Source organism: Panthera onca, chromosome E3 (assembly GCF_046562875.1).
Source record: "Panthera onca isolate mPanOnc1 chromosome E3, mPanOnc1 haplotype 2, whole genome shotgun sequence".
Lineage (NCBI taxonomy): Eukaryota > Metazoa > Chordata > Mammalia > Carnivora > Felidae > Panthera > Panthera onca.
In genome coordinates, this window is record NC_138354.1 from 18,854,002 (window position 1) to 18,872,311 (window position 18,310).

At 49.3% G+C, this 18,310-nt stretch overlaps 2 protein-coding genes and 1 long non-coding RNA gene across 5 annotated transcripts in view; 1 reads left to right on the forward strand and 2 right to left on the reverse strand.

Moving 5' to 3' along the window:
• Positions 1-3,458, reverse strand: part of CE3H16orf54 (chromosome E3 C16orf54 homolog) — a 53,420-nt gene extending 49,962 nt beyond the window's left edge. For both annotated transcript variants that reach the window (XM_078440220.2, XM_078440218.2), the window contains exon 1: positions 3,306-3,458. The gene's annotated coding sequence lies outside the window, so the exon portion shown is untranslated. The remainder of the gene's footprint in view (positions 1-3,305) is intronic.
• A 159-nt stretch (positions 3,459-3,617) lies between these two features.
• On the forward strand, positions 3,618-17,756 carry KIF22 (kinesin family member 22). Of its 2 annotated transcripts, none has more exons than XM_060648960.3 (14): positions 3,618-3,713; positions 9,756-9,951; positions 11,489-11,616; positions 11,707-11,861; positions 12,099-12,308; positions 12,389-12,619; positions 12,964-13,117; positions 13,244-13,379; positions 15,151-15,319; positions 15,841-16,009; positions 16,380-16,447; positions 17,160-17,372; positions 17,475-17,534; positions 17,624-17,756. In XM_060648960.3, the coding sequence occupies exons 1-14, from the start codon at positions 3,656-3,658 to the stop codon at positions 17,669-17,671; spliced, it is 1,995 nt and encodes a 664-aa protein (XP_060504943.1). In that variant the 5' UTR covers positions 3,618-3,655; the 3' UTR covers positions 17,672-17,756. The 2 variants fall into 2 exon arrangements, with proteins under 2 accessions (XP_060504943.1, XP_060504944.1); XM_060648961.3 differs by lacking the exon at positions 3,618-3,713 and adding an exon at positions 9,319-9,412.
• LOC144614736 (uncharacterized) lies at positions 16,161-17,231 on the reverse strand. The gene is made up of 2 exons (XR_013552781.1): positions 17,143-17,231; positions 16,161-16,420 (listed from the first exon to the last, which is right to left on the reverse strand). It is a non-coding gene; the product is annotated as an uncharacterized LOC144614736 (long non-coding RNA).
• Positions 17,757-18,310: the final 554 nt, after the last annotated feature.

Sequence of the window (18,310 nt, forward strand, 5' to 3'; positions counted from 1 at the left end):
AGAATCCTTGCTCTAGGGATTACAAGATCTTATTTATTTATTTATTTATTTATTTATTTATTTATTTATTTAGCACGCGTGTGCTCTAGGGAGAGGGGCACAGGGACAGAGAGAACCTTAAGCAGGCTCCATGCTCAGCGCCTAGCCTGAAGCAGGGCTCGCTCCCACGAACCTGGGATCATGAGCTGGGCTGAACTCAAGAGTCTGAGCAGCCAGGCGCCCCATGCTGTAAATGTGAATGTGCCACTCCGTTTTGTCTTCTCGAGGCGTCCTCTGCAGTGAGCAGGTCACACTTGCCCATGCACAGCAGCCCTTCAGAGCCCACCTCCGTGCCTTCAGTAAAGGACCTGCGGTTCCTTTTAGGAACCTCCCCCCAACCCCCCAACCCCCATAGCTCTTATACAGAGTCTATGACGTGAAGGAAAAGGATGTCCACCTGGCAGACTGGCAAGGCTTCCTGGCCACCCGTGTGCTCTGTTATCTCTCCCAGGAGTCCTTCCCCACCTGGCCCCCCCAGATCTGGTCTTTTCCAGCGCCAATTCCCTTCTTCATCACTGCTGCTGTGTCTCTCACCCCAGATGATCCTCATTTATATCTTCCCAGGCTTAAAGGACAGAACCTTCTTCCTCGCTAACTAGTCTCCTTCCTGTTGTTATGGCGTAAACTCATGACTTTCCTCTGTTCTGCTTTGCTTCCCAAGGGTCTCATCCGGAGATTTAAAAAAAAAAAAAAAAAAAAAAAAAAAAATCCACTGCTTCTTTCTCTTCACCTGTCAGGTATTTCAGAACCTAATTTCCACCAGGCAAATGCACATCCTTAAAACCCTAGGAGGCAGATTCAACCATTAATCCCTTTAACCACCTCAGGAAATGGAGGCAGAGAGAGGCTAAACGCCTACCCTGGGTGGTCTGATACAAAGCCCTGTCCCTAAGTTATTTATTCAACCTAGGAAGTCCTGACTCCCTGACCTATGCTCTTTCCACTACTTCCGGCAGGTATCTTACCAAATTTCTGGGGACCGGCAACAAATGTGAAAACCTGAGAGCCTTTTCTGAAGTGTGGGGGGAGACCAAACTGCCAATGGTGTAAGTCCATAGTTTCCCAAGGGTTGTCTAGGAGATTCTGAAAGTGTCTCGGCCAGGGTGGGGGTGGAGGGGGGGAGGGAGTGTCCACAAGGCCAAAACCATTTTCATAATAAAACTAAGATGCCATTTGACTTTTCTCCTTGCATCCTTACAGTTCTCGAGAAGCTATATGATGTACTGATATCACAACATACGGAATGCAGAAGCAGGTATGAGAATACAGCTATTTTCTCTTAAGCCAGACATATTTGTAAACAACAACAACAACAAAAAAAACAAAAACATAAAACAATGCCACTCTTCTCACTATTGTTTTGCTTTGGAAAAAATTTCCAAATTTATTTTTGGGGCGCACTTGGGTGGCTCAGTTGGTTAAGCATCCGACTCTCGGTTTCGGCCCAGGTCATGATCCCATAGTTCATGAGTTCAAGCCCTGTGAGCAGAGCCTGCTTAGGACTCTCTCTCTGCTCCTCCCCACTCACTCACTCTCAAAATAAATAAACTTTAAATGGTAAATCTTATGGACATTTAAAAACTAGTTATCTTTAAAAGTAAAATGTTATTTATATTCTGTGTAATAGGTTTGTTATTGTAATTTTGGGGGAAGATTTTTAAATGGAGGTACAATTCACTTATCATTTTTAAGTATATACTTCAGTGTTTTTAGTATATTCACCATGCTGTACAACTATCACACTAATTCTAGAACATTTCTATCACCCAGAAAGAAACTCTATACCTAACTAATAGCAATAATCCTAATTCACCAACACTTCACCAACTTCTGATCTACTCTGTCTCTATGGATTTGTTACTGCAATTTTTAAGTGCATTAATAAACATTTAAAATTTGTTTTCTTTTTTGTAAAGTTTATTTATTTTGAGAGAGAGAGCAAGAGGGGTAAGGGCAGAGAGAGAGAGAGGTGGGAGGGGAGTGAGAGAATCCCAAGCAGGCTCCACACTGTTAGCACCCATTCCGGGCTCAAACTCACTAACCCTGAGATCGTGACCTGAGCTGAAACCAAGAGTTGGGAGTTTAACCACCAGAGCGGAGCCACCCAGGCACCCGTTTTAATTTCTAATACAATAAGTATGAAGACACAACCCATATAAACAAAAGATCTCTTGGGCCTCAATTTTTTAAAACATTTTAAAATTATTTTTAAATTATTTTTATGTTTATTCATGTTTGAAAGACAGAGAGAGACAGAGCACAAGCAGGGGTGGGGCGGAGAGAGAGGGGAACACAAAATCTGAAGCAGGCTCCAGGCTCTGAGCTGTCACTACAGAGCCCGATATGGGGCTGGAATTCAGGAACCGTGAGATCCTGACCTGAGCGGAAGTCAGACGCTCACCGACTAAGCCACCCAGGCGCCCCTTAAATTAACTTTTAAGTAATCGCTACACCCACCCTGGGGCTGTTATTTACAACTCCAAGATCAAGAGTCGCAGGCTCTACCTACCTACAGAGCCAGCCAGCTGTCCCTGAGGCCTCATTTTTTTAAACAATGTAAAGGATTCCAATGCCAAAAAATTTGAGAACCGCTAGTCTAACACTTGTTTTGTTTAATAGTCTAGACATGTCTAACCCAGGGCTCTATCAGGAGCTCAGAGATGGGACATTCATCCCTGGTTAAGCTTCCAGAAGGGACAGGGACTTCACAGATGGCTGAACCCTTGGACACTGGGACCGTGGATGAAGCTAAGTAACAGACTGAACATGCCTTTAAGGCTCACTCCGATATATTGAGTTACAAAGCAAGGAACATCCGAGACCAGACCCCCTCCGCTCAGATTTGACGTAAGAGGAGACATGTCACCTGGTATCTGCATGGTGATGTGGGCTTAGCAAGAGGGGGAGTGTAACGCGACTGTCTACAAACCAGACAGCGCAGGTCAGACCTACAGAAGTGACCAGACGGTAAAGTACCGTGGACTGGCACTGAGTTCCAGTCCGAGAACCCACAAACCCACGAACCCACGGAGCGCGAAACAAGCTGAAGCAAGAAACTGCTGAAAGTGAAACTCGCTTTGAATAACCCGTTTCCACGCACGTCTCCCTTTTTCATGTAATCACCTCTTCTGCCACTAAAACAGCTAAAATTGTATTCAATTCAGGGAAATCTGGGAGTAAATCGATTAAGTGCCTTCGATCACTGCATGATTAGTACCAAAATTCGTGGTTGAGGGGGAAACACGAGGCGAAAAGTCTGGACTTACGCAAATCTACGACTCGAAATCCGAAAGCCAGAAGGTACAGAGAGTCCAGTGCCCAGCGGCGCTCAGCAGCTCCTCCGACCGCCACCGCCGCCCAAGCCTCGGGCGCCAGAGTTCAAGCCACGACGCGCGCCGGAGCGTCCACGGCTGGGTGGCCATCCTGCGCGCATGCGTCCTCCGCCAAGGGGAAACTTTTTCTTGCAGGACCCTGAGGCGAGCCCTAGAGGGCGGGATGGTTGCGAACCGCCGGCAGGGGCTTCCGGTAGCGAGTAGCCGTGATTGGTGGAGGCCAGGACGGGGGGCGGGGCACCGGGAAATTCGAATGGGAGAGGCGGGCCAACGGAGGGAGCGGAATGGACGCGGGGGGTGCCGCGCAGCTGAGGCGACGCGAGATGGCGGCGGCGATCTCAGGTACGCGAGCCCGGCCTGGGCAGGACGCCGAAGTCTGGAACCTGGTGGAGTAATGTGCCGGAGCCTGGTCCGGGTTCTGCGGGTTGTCGGGGAGAGGCCGAAATGGCGCGGGGGCGGGGAGGGGAGGGGAAGGTGGGAGTCTCGAGCTGGTCAGCGCACCTCGCTCTTCCCTTCTCACTCGTTTCCAGCCCTCCGTGCGGGTCAATTGACCGTGTTAAAACACCCAGTTCCGATATAGAGCTTTGTTTGAGCCTAGCTCACTTTTCCTCTGTGAGCTTCCAGTTTCTTTGTAGAATGGGGACAGTTACCCCATCTCGGGAGATTATGTGAGTAAGCGAGCGAAGAGTAGCTGACACTGACCATAGGGACCAGACGAAAGGAGCTGGATGCACATTTTGCGAGGGGAGGGTTCTGTGTATGACGTGCTGTTTGGGTGAGCGGAGATCCCTGGGAGACGCTGGAGGGCAGGCCGAGGCACAGCAGCTGGGTGTGAGTTGACAGTATAAGATGTGCCCAGATCACAAATAGGGGGAATAAGGGACTGTTTCCTTTCGCTCTAGCCGTGGAAGTCAGTGCTATTTTAAGGTTGGAAAGGCTGTTGGGACATTACGAATCTTGTATGTTGTGAGTGTTTGTTTACAGATGTCTCTGCTCTCTTCCTGTCCACTGAATTCTGGTCGTTGATTTACGGTAGATGCCATAGTAATTGATTTGAGTCCCCTGCTGTTGGTCAGGCCCCGTGGAGAAACAAAGCTGTCTAGCGGAATGTCAAACACATGTTGAGCCCTTGCTAGGTGCCAGGCACAGTTGTAAGCACTTTGCGGTGATGAATCGTTTAATTGCTACACAATGCGATGAGGTGGTTGGTTGTTATTGTCCCTGTTTTACAGATGAGGAAACTGAGGCATAGATGGGTTAAATAGCTTGCTCGAAGTTAACACAACTAGTGAATATTGGGGTCTGAATTCTCACTCAGGCAGTCCTACTCTAGGGCCTCTGCTCTTAACCATTATGCCCAAGCACATGATACTCCTGCTTTCGGAGCACAGCCTCCCTCCCCTCACTTTTCCGACACCCACTGTGCCTGGTACATAGTAGATATGGTTAAAATGCTTGAATGAATATTGACCCTTCTCCCAGACAAGTTTATAATCTGTTTCAGTGGATAATCGTATAAATATATGCTATCATGAAAAGCAATGAGAGATATGTATAAACTGTGATAGAGAGTGTAAAATCTGAAGTAAGTAAACCCTTGGATATCCTGGGAGGACCTGATTAAGGGAAGTGATATTTGAAGTGGGTTTCAAGGGTCGGATAGGAGTTTATCAGGCCTCAGCTGGACGAAAAGACCACCGAGTGATTTATTTATGATGTATAAAGAGGCCAATGATGCTGTCTTTGGCTCAATTTCCTCATCAATAAAAGAGGAGTTAAACCAAATGAAGTTGGGGAATTGTGAGAGGGAGGAAATTAGAAGAAGTAAGTGCTAGCCTTGCCCAACCCTTAAAGTTGCTTTTATGACGAAAGGGATAGACTCTTGTACTATAAGCACTTGTATACGTGTGCCTCTCCTTTCCTTCTCCCTTGGGCTGTGAGCTTTGGGACAGGAATGGCAGGGAGCCATTTTTATGAAGAAAACAGGAAACAAGACAATGCTTTATGTTCATTCACCAAAAATTTGTTCAGCAAATATTCCTTGAGAACTACTCTGTGCCAGGCACTGGGGATATAAAGGTGACCAGAGTAAGACTTGTTGTCACCGAGTTCGCAGTCAGATGGAGCACAGAGACACCTCTACAGTTACAGTGGGATGTCATGAGTGCTTGGATGGAGGAGCCAGAGAGCCATGGACACAACTTCATGGGAGAGTAATTTTACAAAAGAGGGTTTTTTAGAGGAAGTAAGGTGTATTTACCTCAGTCACATGGCGAGTGGTGGTGAGAAGGAAGATACTTCAGGGAGAGAGGATAGCATGTGCAAGGGCCCAGAGTTGTGAGAGAACTGGGCATGTTGTAGGAACTGTAGGGAGGTCATTGTGGCTGAGAGCTTATAGTGCAAGGGAGGAAGTGGGAAGAGAGCGACTGGAGGGGAGTGAAACTAGAGGAAGGAAGACCAGTGTGGGAGACTGTTGAGATGATGGTTGCCTTTGCGAAGATTGTGCAGTGAGGTAGAGAGAAGTGGACTCCTCTAAAAAGGCAGAATTGACAGACACTGAATAACTGATGTAGAAGGCGAGAAAGAAGCTGGAGTTAAGGAAGACTCCCGTCTTTGGGGTTGGTTCCATTCATTTACACTAGAGAGCATAGGAGGAGGACCAGGTGGCAAGAGAGATGGGGAAGGGTTCAGTTTGGGATAGGTGGGGTTTGAAGTACCTTACGACTTCAAGAGGAGGTGTAAGAGGAGGTGGGGGGGGGGGTGCAGAATGTTATTGGCATGTGTGTTTAGCATAGATGTGCTAAACACCCTATAATGCACAGGACAGCCTCACTACAAAGAATTATGTAGCCCAAAATATTAGGGCCAAAGTTGAGTGACCTCAGGCTAGAGAAAGGATAGAAGGAGCCTGGAAAAATATTTAAGATTGGCAGAAACTTAGAAGGAGTAAGCAGAGAGCTGTTCACCTTGGCCCTCTGGCATGGAAACTAGGGGAAAGTGTATTTTTCAAAGGAAGGCAGATCGAGGGTGTCCGATCTTACTGGGAAGTCAAATAGGTTGGGGACCAGGCATGTCCACTGGATTTAGCATTAGGGAGGTTGTTAGTGACCCTGCCGAATGGTGAGGGCTGAAGTGAATTGCTACCTGGAGGAGTGGGTAACAAGAGTAAATAAGTAAAAGAGTGTAATAACAACAACTACTATTTACTGAGCCCCTGATGCTACCCACTGTGCCAAACATTGTATGTACATTCTTTTTTTGACTTCTCACAATCTTATGATACTGTTATTTTATAAAGAGAAACTGAGGCTTGCAACAGTGAAGAAGGCTTCCTAAGCTCACACAGCTACTGGGTGGGTGGAACTTGTCTCTGACTCCAAGGCCCATGGGGATACAAAGATGAGCTGAGAAGGTCTGGGGACTCATACAATGAACTTCAGAGTTAGACCTTCATTTGAAGCTCTGTCACTAGGTAGCTGTTGACCACAGGCAAGTTAGCCAACCTCTCTATACTGAGGTTTCCACATTTGGAAAATGAAAGGTGAATAGAAAATAAAACACCAAGGCTTTTACCAATGTACCAAATGCCATTCTGAGCACTTTGACATGAATTACCTCATTTATTCCCTTAGCAACCCAGCGAGTACATATTTATTCCCATTTTACAATTGTGGAAACTGAGGCACAGGAATAGACCATTATGTACCCGTTTCCTTGTAAGTGGCAGTGCTGGGCTTTGAACCCAGGCTATCTTACCTTGAATAACGAACCTACTTATTGTGTGCTGGTTACTGTGTTGGTATTTTACATGTTACTTCTTTTAATTCTCATTAAGCCTCTCCGAGGCCCACCCCACCCCATTGTATAAACAAAGAAAACCAGAGCACCTGGATGTTAAGTCACTTGCCCAAGGTCACAAGCTAACAAGTGTTAGAGCTGGAATTGAAATTCAGCTCTGTCTGACCCAAGTACATCACCACAGACTTCCCCTTCCCCTTAAACTTCCTTAAATGTGTCTGTATCTGCCAACTTTCTCTGTTCTCCCCCAAACCCTGGGAAAGATAGGCAAGGAGAAGCCCCTGCACACATTTCTGACAAGTCAGTGAACCTCTCTGCACCTTAGTGTTCTCACCTGCATGGGTGCATCTGCAGGTTTCTCTTGACTTGTTACGGACTTTCAGGACTCCTGAGGATCGAGCGAAAACTAGATGCCCAAGTGCCTTGTAAACCATGGAATGAGAAGGGGTATTACTGGCTTCGTTTGTCAGATTAGGGAGCAGAAGCCCAGGTTTTGTAGGCCATCCGCTTATGGGCATGCCTTATGTGTAAGATTCTCAGCAAGGGTAGTCTGCCCACCTTTTCATCTTGCTGTTCCTGCATTGGTCACACATACCAGCCTCTTGCCTTCTCTGAGGCCTATGGCCCTGACAACCAGCTGTAACCACTAGAAAAAGGGAGAGAGTCAGAGATGCCAAGAACTTTCCCAATAGGCAATATGGCATCCTCACTGAAAGCAGATTTTTGGAGGCAAAGAGATCCAGGTTGGAATTCTGCTGTTAGCTGTGAGGTACTGTGTGGTATCCTCCACCATAAAATAGAGAAATGCCCTCCTCATGAGATATTTTTTAGCTCATTCAGTCCTCATGAAAATAAGGAGGCTATTTGTTGTTGTTAAATTTTTATTTTTTTTAAGTAGTCTCTATACCCACTGTGGGGTGCGAACTCACCACCCCAGGATCAAGAGTCTCATGCTCTACTGACTGAGCTAGCCAGGCACCCCAAACAGGCTTTTTTTTTTTTTTTTTTTTTTTTTTTAAAGTAAGCTTCCCGCCTAGTGCAAAGCCCAACATGGGGCTTGAGCTTATGACCCTAAGATCAGGGCCTGAGCTGAGATCAAGAGTCAGATGACGACGAGCCACCCAGGCGCCCCCCTCAAAACAGGCTTTTTTAAAAAAGTTTTATCTTGTGTTTTCTGATAAAAATATTTATAATCTCTCTTTTTTTTAATGACTTAAATTTAATTATTGGAAGCAAACTAAACAGAAAGCTTACAACAGAGGAGGATTGCATGTTAATGCCTTTTGCAGACTGAGCTGGGGCAGAAAGGGACTGGGCTGCCTTTCAACCTCATCCCTTCCAAACAAAGGTGTCCATCCACAGTGTTACTTATTTTTTTAATGCAAACATTAGAGCATCACAGAACTGGGTAACAAAAGAAACCCACATAAGCTCCATCAAGAGAAAACCATCAGTTTTGTGTACGTAACACACATGTACAGGTAAGTGTGTGTTGTAAACCTCAGGTGAGAAATAGCACAGAAGAGTCAGGCAGTTCATTGACTGGTTTTGGGAGGGGCAAATGTCAACTCTTTTAATCCTTACAAGATGCTGGTCTACAATACCTTGGCAATCCAAAGCATGTCCTACCAGCAGCATCCACACCATCTGGCAGTTTGTTACAAATGCAGAATCTCAGGCATCATTCCAGGGACGGAAGTGAAATCTGCATTTTAACAAGAGCTTCCAGGTTACTTGTGTAAACATGACAATCTACTCCCCACTGGACTTATTTGTAGAGCAAGGAAAGAACTGGGCCAAGTTGGGGACACCCACAGTACAGCCAGGGTGGAAAGAGCTTCCCCGAAACGAGCTGTGGCCCCTGGCCCTCCCATGGTGTCCCCACGACTTTAGCCTCCAGTCCATCTTCCCTGCCCCTCTGTCAAGGTTATGTGGGTCTCTAGTCTACTTAAGATGCTGGGGTTTTGTTTTGTTTTCAGGCTGTGCTTACTCTTTCGAGGAGCAAAAAGACAAAATGTAGGCTATGAAACAAGGTGCGACAGCCACAAGGCCCCAGGTGTAAAATGCCGACGTGCTCAGGAGAGCTGCTGCACCTCCATAAGCCTCTTTGTTGGTAAAATGGCACTAAGAGGGGACACCATGGGACACCATGAAGATTAAAGTGTACCTGACATGTAGCCAGTGCTTACTGTTAATGTTTGCTAAGTACATGATATGGTTTGCAACCCCTGACCTGTATGTAGGTAATCTCTGTCCTCCAACCCCCACCGTACTCCTCTTGAGACCATGTATCTGATTCATCTTTGTCTTCCATCCTGCCCTTCTCTGCTCATCCTCACTAACAGAACACAGAGTCCCACCTCACCAGTTCTCCAGGGGGCCATGCTTTCACACCATCATGCTTTTGCATATGCCATTCCTTCTGCCTGGAATGCTGGGCAAGCTGCTATTCATCCGTCAGAGCTCAGCTCTATCAAGTAGCTCTTCCTGTAAGACTCCTACCGTTGCCTCTCTGCAAAGCCGGCTCCTGCAACTTCTGTGCTACCACCGTATTTCATGCCTAAAAACTTCCCTTCTCTCCTCTAGGAGCTGGTCGCTGTCGGCTAAGCAAGGTGGGGGCTGGCCGGCGCCCACCTCCAGCTCGGGTAAGGGTGGCCGTGAGGCTGCGACCATTTGTGGATGGGACAGCTGCAGCAGGTGAGCCCCCTTGTGTGCGGGGCCTGGACAGCTGTTCACTAGAGATTGCCAACTGGAGGAACCACCAGGAGACTCTCAAATACCAGTAAGGTTCAGGCCACTCTTCCCTCCTGTCCCTCTCCTCTCTCCTAGCTCACGTTATCACTTGCCCAGACAGTTTCTCAGACGTGCCTTTTTAGAATCTCCACCTTTCATAGCACAACTTTGTTCCCCACACCTTCGTTTGGGCTTTCAGAAATGTTCATAGGTGCCCACTTGTGACCAGTGTTCTGTAGGATACTTGGGGAAAGACTGGCAGCTGAACCAGATTTATATTACTATTCACAGTCTCATGGGGGAAATAGGCACAAAGTGGGGAAGGAGTAGCAAGGGTGACCAGGGGAGCCCCAGCTAGGATCGGGGAGGTGTGGGAAGGGTGGGAGGAACATAGACCAGCCAGCCAGCCAGCCCAGGCTGCAGCTGGATGTGACAGAAGCCATCCGGATTTGGGGACAGAACTCACAAGGGCAGCTACCTTAAAACCCCACTGGAGGTAGAAAGTTGAGACTTTTCGGCCTGTCGTTCTAGGCTAGGGGGTGGCAAACTACGGCCTGCAGGTCAAATCTGACCAGGAGTCTTTTTTTGTAATAAAAGCTTTATTGGAACAGAACCACACGTGTTCATTTGCATATGGTCCACGGCTGCTTTCTGACTATAATGACAGAGGTGAATAGCTGCAAAAGGAATCCTATGGCTCACCAAGCCTAAAATATTTATTAGCCGGCTCTTTACAGAAAAAGTTTGACAACCTCATTCTAGGCCCTTGGCAATTGGACTTGTTTCTTACCAGCCTCATTCCCCCCAACACAGGCTATACTCCACTTAAAATACTAATCTCTGCTGTGGCCTCAGCCACGGCTTCTCTACCGGAGTATAGAGAGTAGACTGCAGGTGAGTTGAGTCTCTCCGAGTCAGGAGCAGCATCCTCTGCGCCATCGTGGTGTACCAATACTGCTTCCTATATACACTGTGTTGGGGGAAAGATCAGGAAGCCCTGCTCTTTCACACCATGCCTTCTCTGTGCTATTTTTTTTTAAGTTTTGTTAATGTTTATTTATTTTGACAGAGAAAACACGAGCGGGGAAGGGGCAAAGAGAGGAGAGAGAATCCCAAGCAGGCTCCCTCGCTGTCTGTGAGATCTCACGAACAGTGAAGATCATGACCTAAACCAAAATCAAGAGTTGGACACTTGACTGACTGAGCCACCCAGGCACCCCTGTGTGCTCTTTTTGACACGTGGAATATCTTTCTCCTCTGTCTCTGGCAAAATCCTCTTTGCTCAAGCAGACTCACTTATTCTTTCTAGTGTGTCCTCCTCTTCATTTCCTGAATCACAACAAAGGATGGGTATCTTTCTATCCCACCAGACTACAGAACTCCCAAGATCAGGGCATCAGATTCATCTCTTTATTTCTAACACCAGTACAGAGACAGGAACAGGACAGGTGTTCAGTGGGTGCTTTCTAAGGTCTTTATGCAAGAAAAGGGATAGAGACTCTTTTAAATCCGTGGCTAGTATTACCCTGTAAGTCTGGGTGAGAATGGAACCCTCCACTAATTCCCTCCATTTTTCCTGCCTGCAGGTTTGATGCCTTCTATGGAGAGAGGAGCTCTCAGCAGGACATCTATGCGGGATCAGTGCAGCCCATCCTGAGGCACTTGCTGGAAGGGCAGAATGCCAGTGTGCTTGCCTATGGACCCACAGGGGCAGGTGAGGGAGCCAGATAGGGAATAGCCATGGGTCAGAAAGGGCTTCAGAGTGGGGAGGAAGATCTCACAGCGATCTCCACTCTTTCCCCAGGGAAGACGCACACAATGCTGGGCAGCCCAGAGCAACCTGGAGTGATTCCCCGGGCTCTCATGGACCTCCTACAGCTCACAAGGGAGGAGGGCGGCGAGGGCCGGCCATGGGCTCTCTCTGTCACTATGTCCTACTTAGAGATCTACCAGGAAAAGGTGAGCACCCCCCCCCCCGCCCCCCACTCTGGTTGGGGAGGGAAGAGACAAAAGTCAGAATAAGATCCAGTTCTTAAGCATGAAGCTCTGCTCTAGCAAGGAGGCAAGACCCGGAAAAACAGGTTGAGGTAGCAGATGGTACAACTCTGACAGCCCAGCAGAGAAAAGGAGACTGGTGCCCAGGAAGTAAGTGGCCTGTGTCTGCAGAACTCGCCCTACCTCTCACTGCTCCAATAGGTATTAGACCTCTTGGACCCTGCATCAGGAGACCTGGTGATCCGAGAAGATTGTCGAGGAAACATCCTGATTCCGGGCCTCACACAGAAGCCCATCACTAGCTTTGCTGATTTTGAGCGGCACTTCCTGCCAGCCAGTAGAAACCGGACTGTAGGAGCCACCCGGCTCAACCAGCGCTCCTCCCGCAGTCATGCTGTGCTCCTGGTTAAGGTGAGGCCCGCCGACAGGGTGAGGACCCGGGAAGCCCCTAGAACCTGAACTAAGTTGGGGGTCCTTGCTCTTAACTCCAGGTGGATCAGCGGGAACGTCTGGCCCCATTCCGCCAGCGGGAGGGTAAACTCTACCTGATTGACTTGGCTGGTTCAGAGGACAACCGGCGTACGGGTAACAAGGGTCTGCGGTTGAAGGAAAGTGGAGCTATCAACTCGTCCCTGTTTGTACTGGGCAAGGTGGTGGATGCGCTGAACCAGGGCCTCCCTCGTGTACCTTACCGGGACAGCAAGCTCACTCGCCTGTTGCAGGTCAGGCCACCCACCTCAGGGTGAAAAGGGGCTGGAGAAGGAGGTTCTTAGGTGTGCTGGGAGGGTGGGGAACAGCAGTCAAGAAATGAAAACGTTGGGGGATGCCTGGGTGGCTCAGTTGGTTGAGCCTCCAGCTCTTGATCTCACACTTCCTGGGATCGAGCCCTGCTGACAACAGCAGAACCTGCTTGGGATTCTCTCTCTCCCTCTCTCTCTGCCCCTGCCCTGCTTGCACTCTCTCTCTCTCAAAATAAATAAATAAACATCAAAAAAAAAAAAACAAAACAAAAAACCGGAAATGTGGGGTTTCTGATCTGCCTATCCTGCCCATCCCCATCCCTCAGGATTCTCTGGGTGGCTCAGCCCACAGCATCCTCATTGCCAACATTGCCCCCGAGAGACGTTTCTACCTAGATACAGTCTCTGCGCTCAACTTTGCTGCCAGGTCCAAGGAGGTGATCAATCGTCCTTTTACCAACGAGAGTCTGCAGCTTCGTGGTGAGGACTGGGGTTGGCAAGAGTGGAAAAGCCAGATCTGGACAGCTGGGGAGTTTGCTGACTCTGCCAAGCATCAGCATAGAGGCTAACCGCTCCCCCCCCCCCCCCGCCCCACATCTTTCCTAGTCTTGGCACCCATTAAACTGTCTCAGAAAGAACTGGTAGGCCCATCAGAGGCAAAGAGAGCCCGAGGCCCTGAGGAAGAGGAGATTGGGAGTCCTGAGCCCACAGCAGCTCCAGCCTCTGCCTCTCAGAAACTCAGGTGAGCGGAGCGGGAGGGGCCTTGGGTATATTCCCTGTTCTGTTGTGTCTGGGTTGGGTGCAGGGCAGTAGTGGGTTTAGCCTGTGAACTTGTTCCTCATTGAATTCACCCCAAATCCTACTCTACCGAATTCACTGAAGGGCTAAGGTCAATCTCTGTCCTTGGTGCTGCTGCCCGGGGCCTGAAGGAAGCCTCCTCCTTGAGTTCCTAGCCCCTCCCTTTCCATTTTCCAATCCCTTTAGGCAGTCAGCAAAACCTCACATTTGGGGGCAGCTCTTTCTGGTTCAAGAAGTAATCTAGATCAGGTCTTTCAGGTCTAGAGGATAAGTGCAAAGCAGAGAGACAAAGAGGAGATGAAGAGCCATGTGTCCCTGAGACCTCTCAGTCTGTGCGTTAGAGTCCAGCATCTCCAGGACCCTACAAGGAGCCCGTTGCTATCTAACTTTGCTTCTAACCTCAGTCCAGAGTCACTGAGTCCCTCCCTTCTGTGTGTATGGCGAGTCTCCCTAGTTCTGATGGCCCCAGCTCATGGCCCAGTATGCTTGAATCCTTAGGTCACTGCTGTTTAGTGGTCTTGCCTAGCTTTCTGTGTCTGGCCACCTGGCCCCCCCTAATAATTCTAGGGAGCCAGCTGCAGTTTTTACTTTGCCCAGTTTCTACCCAAGCCCAAGTACAGTCTCTCTAAACTGTAAGTCTAAAGACTAGTGACTAGGGGTGGCCAGAGGTCAAGGATTAGTACATCCTCTGCCCTGGGGAGGCTGCTGTAGTTGAGGATGGATGGCATATAGCAACAGGTGCTTGCTTGCTTAGAACTCCATGTCAGTTTTGTCTCTCTCAAGCTATTTGTCAGCAGAAATGTACACCCCTGCACATGTGAATAGGCAAAGCTCAGAGATGGGGCACATCAGACCTATTCAGACCTTGACCTCGGGCTCTAAAGGAAAGAAGACTAGAACGTCAGTATATGATGGAGGGTAGGTAGTACAGGGTGCAGTAAGGAAAGAGGAGCTGCTTCTGTGAGAGCCAGGAAGGAAGAAATGACTTCTGGTATTCACTCATATTTTCTGATCCTGCTCTTCCTAGGCACTTGCACACAAAGAACAGGGCAGTCCCTGTCCTTGAGGAGCTAGTTCACAGCATAGGAAAGAAGATATACAATCAAGCTGGGTTTTACGGGAAAGGTGATATCAGATTGACTTTTGAATGATAATTGTGAGGGGAAAACTTCCAGGCAGAAGGAACAAATGTTAGGCATTATGCTCAGATTAAGTCAGGACTCAGCTCAAATATGCCTTTCCTACTGCCCATGGGAAGAAGGCTTGGCATTTGAGGTCTGCAGCGGCTTTCAAAGCCCTGCTGAGGATGACTTCCTTTGTGAATCTTTCCCCACATGCTCCTCCAATAAAGGCACACAGCCCTTGCTGTCACCTTATCACAGTCTCTTCTTCCCCATTAGACTGTGAGTGCCTATAGGGCAGGGAGTGTCTTAGAGCCTGAACACCTACAACTCAAGTGTTCATTAAATACTTGTTCTCATCGGATCTCCTAGCATCCCTGAGAGGTTACCTGGGCAAGTAGTGATTGATCCTCACTCACTTAATGAAGACACTGCACCCAGAGAGTCTGAATGACTTGCTCAGGGTTGCCCAGCAACTTAATAGCAGAATCTGGAATCACAGAATACACCAGTTTAAGGCATAATGAAGGGAATCCTGCTGTGGAGAGGGCGATAAGAGGAGAGGTGGGTGCAGAGTAACCTTTGTCTGCTCAGCCCCCTACAGAAGCTGAGCAGCATGGACCCAGCTGTGCTGGAGCGCCTCCTCAGCTTGGACCGTCTCTTGGGCTCCCAGGGGAGCCAAGGAACCCATGGGCTGAACACCCCGAGGCGAGAGCGGATGGTGCTCATGAAGACCATGGAAGAGAAGGATTTGGAGATTGAGGTAAGTGTTGGGCACGTGGGGGCTGGGATTCCTACTGGCCTTGAGAAGCAATCTGAGGATCTTCAAATAGGGAAGGACACTGAAAGGCTGGACCAGCATCCGATTTCTACCTAACCGGGAATCCCTGTTCTTCAGCTTCGGCTTGAATGTCCTTAATGTGACTGGACTTTGAAAATAATTGATCAGCTGTGAGGAGGTGAGGGGGGTGGAAATCCAGGTAAAAGGAACAATAGAAGAGACTGTCATTTTGTAACACCAGCTCAAATTAAGTTAGGACTTTCGAACGGTCTTTCCCTTCAGTGTTTCACAAAGGGGCCCATTCCACCTCTGAGCATCCCTGATCATTAGAAAGCCCTTAATTACAGTGGGCTCCAGTTGTCTCCTGGTAGCTTCTCTCCTTGGTCCTTGCCCTGCCTGCTAGGGCGTCAGAGCCCTGTACTCACTTTCCTAATCCACTGCTATTCAAGCTGCCTGAAAGTTGTTGGTTCTAGGTGACATGTCTCCTTGATCCTTTCCAATAGAGGCTGAAGATGAAGCAAAAAGAACTGGAAGCCAAGGTTTTGGCTCAGGAGGCTGTAGACCCAAAGGATAAAGAAAACTCCTCTCCTGCAGTGCTCCGACCGCTTGCACGCCGCACAGTCACAGTAGCTAAGCCCCTCAAAAAGGCTGTGGTGATGCCCCTGCAACTGAGTAAGTGTGGCGGTGGGGACCAGGAGGGCCAGATAACAGATCTTGGAAAGGGAAGAGGTGTTTGGAGCAGCTTTCATCATGCCATTTGTGTGCTCCCACTATGTTGCAACCCCAGGGAGGGGTGAGGACTGTCTGAAACAGAGCTTGAGTGTTCTGTTCTCAGGCATTTAGTATGTTAACTAACATACAGACTAACAACAGACTACTTTCCAATACAAGAAAGGTCACATGGAAACAACAAAAGAAGAGGTTAATTTGGGATGGAGGGGACCGAACCAAGGAATCAGAAATGGGAGAACCAAGTGGCCACCAGGGAGGGTGAGAAGAAGTAGCCTCTGCCATGATTCTGGTTCACAATTCTTGCCTTCAGTTCAGGAGCAGGCGGCATCCCCAAATGCTGAGATCCATATCCTGAAGAAGAAAGGCCGGAAGAGAAAGGTGAGAGCAGCTGGAGGCTTCGGCTACACTTAGAGCGGAAAAGGGTGGGTGGTAAGCTCTAGTGAGAAGAGCACTGGCCATGGAGTCAAAACACGTACCAGCAATTTACAAGTTATTTATCCTCTGAATATGGAGATACCTCATAGGGCACTTAGGACAAAATACAGTATGTACCTAGCGGAGAGCGTGTCCAACACCTGTTACTTCCCTTTCTTCTTGATGGCTCTCACCCTCAGTCAGTAGCTACTTGATAGGTACATTGGGTAGCCTGAGTCCCACTCTCTACCAACTTAAGAGCCCACTTAGGGAAACATGACCTAAGCATTCAAGAAATGAAACAACACTGAAAAAATATCTAAAAACTGAGATGATATGTTGGGGGCATGGGTATCATTTATCACGTGCCTTCTGTGTTCCTCCCTAGGAGTGAAAGATGATTTTTGGAGATGATGCAGATTTACGAGCTTACTATGTGCTTTGTCCTCAGCAACAGTCCCCACTCTTTCACAAATCAGATAAAATGAGAATCAGCCCAAAGAGTGACCGGGGAGGAGGGTTTTTGGACAAACACTTGAAGGAAAGAGAGGCTAGGAAGGGCGGGGAGGTAGCTGCTGTTAGGTTCCTATCCTTGGCAGAGGAGTCTAAAGCAGTTTGCTGCCACAGGCTGAATAGCAAACTCTGTTTCTGTCACTCACCTCCCCCTGCCTCATAGCTGGAGTCCCTGGATGCCTCAGAGCCAGAGGAGAAGGCTGAGGACTGCTGGGAGCTACAGATCAGCCCAGAGCTACTGGCCCATGGGCGCCAAAAAATACTAGATTTGCTGAATGAAGGCTCAGCCCGGGATCTGCGCAGCCTGCAACGCATTGGCCAGAAGAAGGCCCAGCTCATCGTGGGCTGGAGGGAGCTCCACGGCCCCTTCAGCCAGGTAACGAACGGCCCCGCGAGGGTGGCCTGGAATGGGGGGCGGCAGAGAAGCGCGGCAACCCCCCTCCTCCCCTGCCCCTTCCTATCGCTGCTGTCCTGCCAGGTGGAGGACCTGGAACGCGTGGAGGGCATATCCGGGAAACAGATGGAGTCATTCCTGAAGGTGAGCCCACGGCCTGGCCCCCTCCTCTCCCTGGCCTGTGCCCCGCCCCCAGCTCTAACGCTGCTCTCCTCTTCCCTCCTGTGTTGCAGGCGAACATCTTGGGTCTCGCCGCGTGTCATCGCTGCGACACCTCCTGACTGCAGGCTCCTTTCCTCACTTGGCCATTTTTTTTTAAATTCTCGTATAACCGCGTGTCGTGTAAATACAGTTTTTACTCTGGTGCTTCAGCCTGATTCTTGGGACTACGGGGGTGGGGCCAGGGGTATAATTGCCCTTGGGATGGGCCACAAGCTCCGCCGCGTAACCTCTTTCGGCGCCATCTTTGGGAAGAGCAAGCAGGAAAGAAGCGGGGCAGGATTGTAAATAAACCGCTGGAATGGGGGAGAGGGGAAGGACGGTGGCCGACAGGAATCAAAACACTAACGCAAAAGCCCCAGGACGACGACCGTTAGGCGGGCGCGCGCTTCGTGTTTAGCCCCGCCCCATCCGTACCCCCGGCGCGCGCTCCCCTGTTCTCCCGCTCAGCAACGACAGCGGTTTTATGCGCGTGCGCGCGAAATAACGGCCGCTGGCGGAGGGAGGAGGGGGGTGGAATCTTTGAAGGGGGGGGAAGAGAGAAGCCGCCCTGTCTCCCGCGCGCCCACCACCTGCGCCATCGTCAGCCAATCAGCGGCCGTCTCAGGGGTCTCGCGCTTGGGGCGACTCGGGCTGCTGGGTGGCTCCCCCGTCCCTCCTCCCGCCAAGAGTCCCTCTCGTACCTCCCCCCTCCCGCTGGC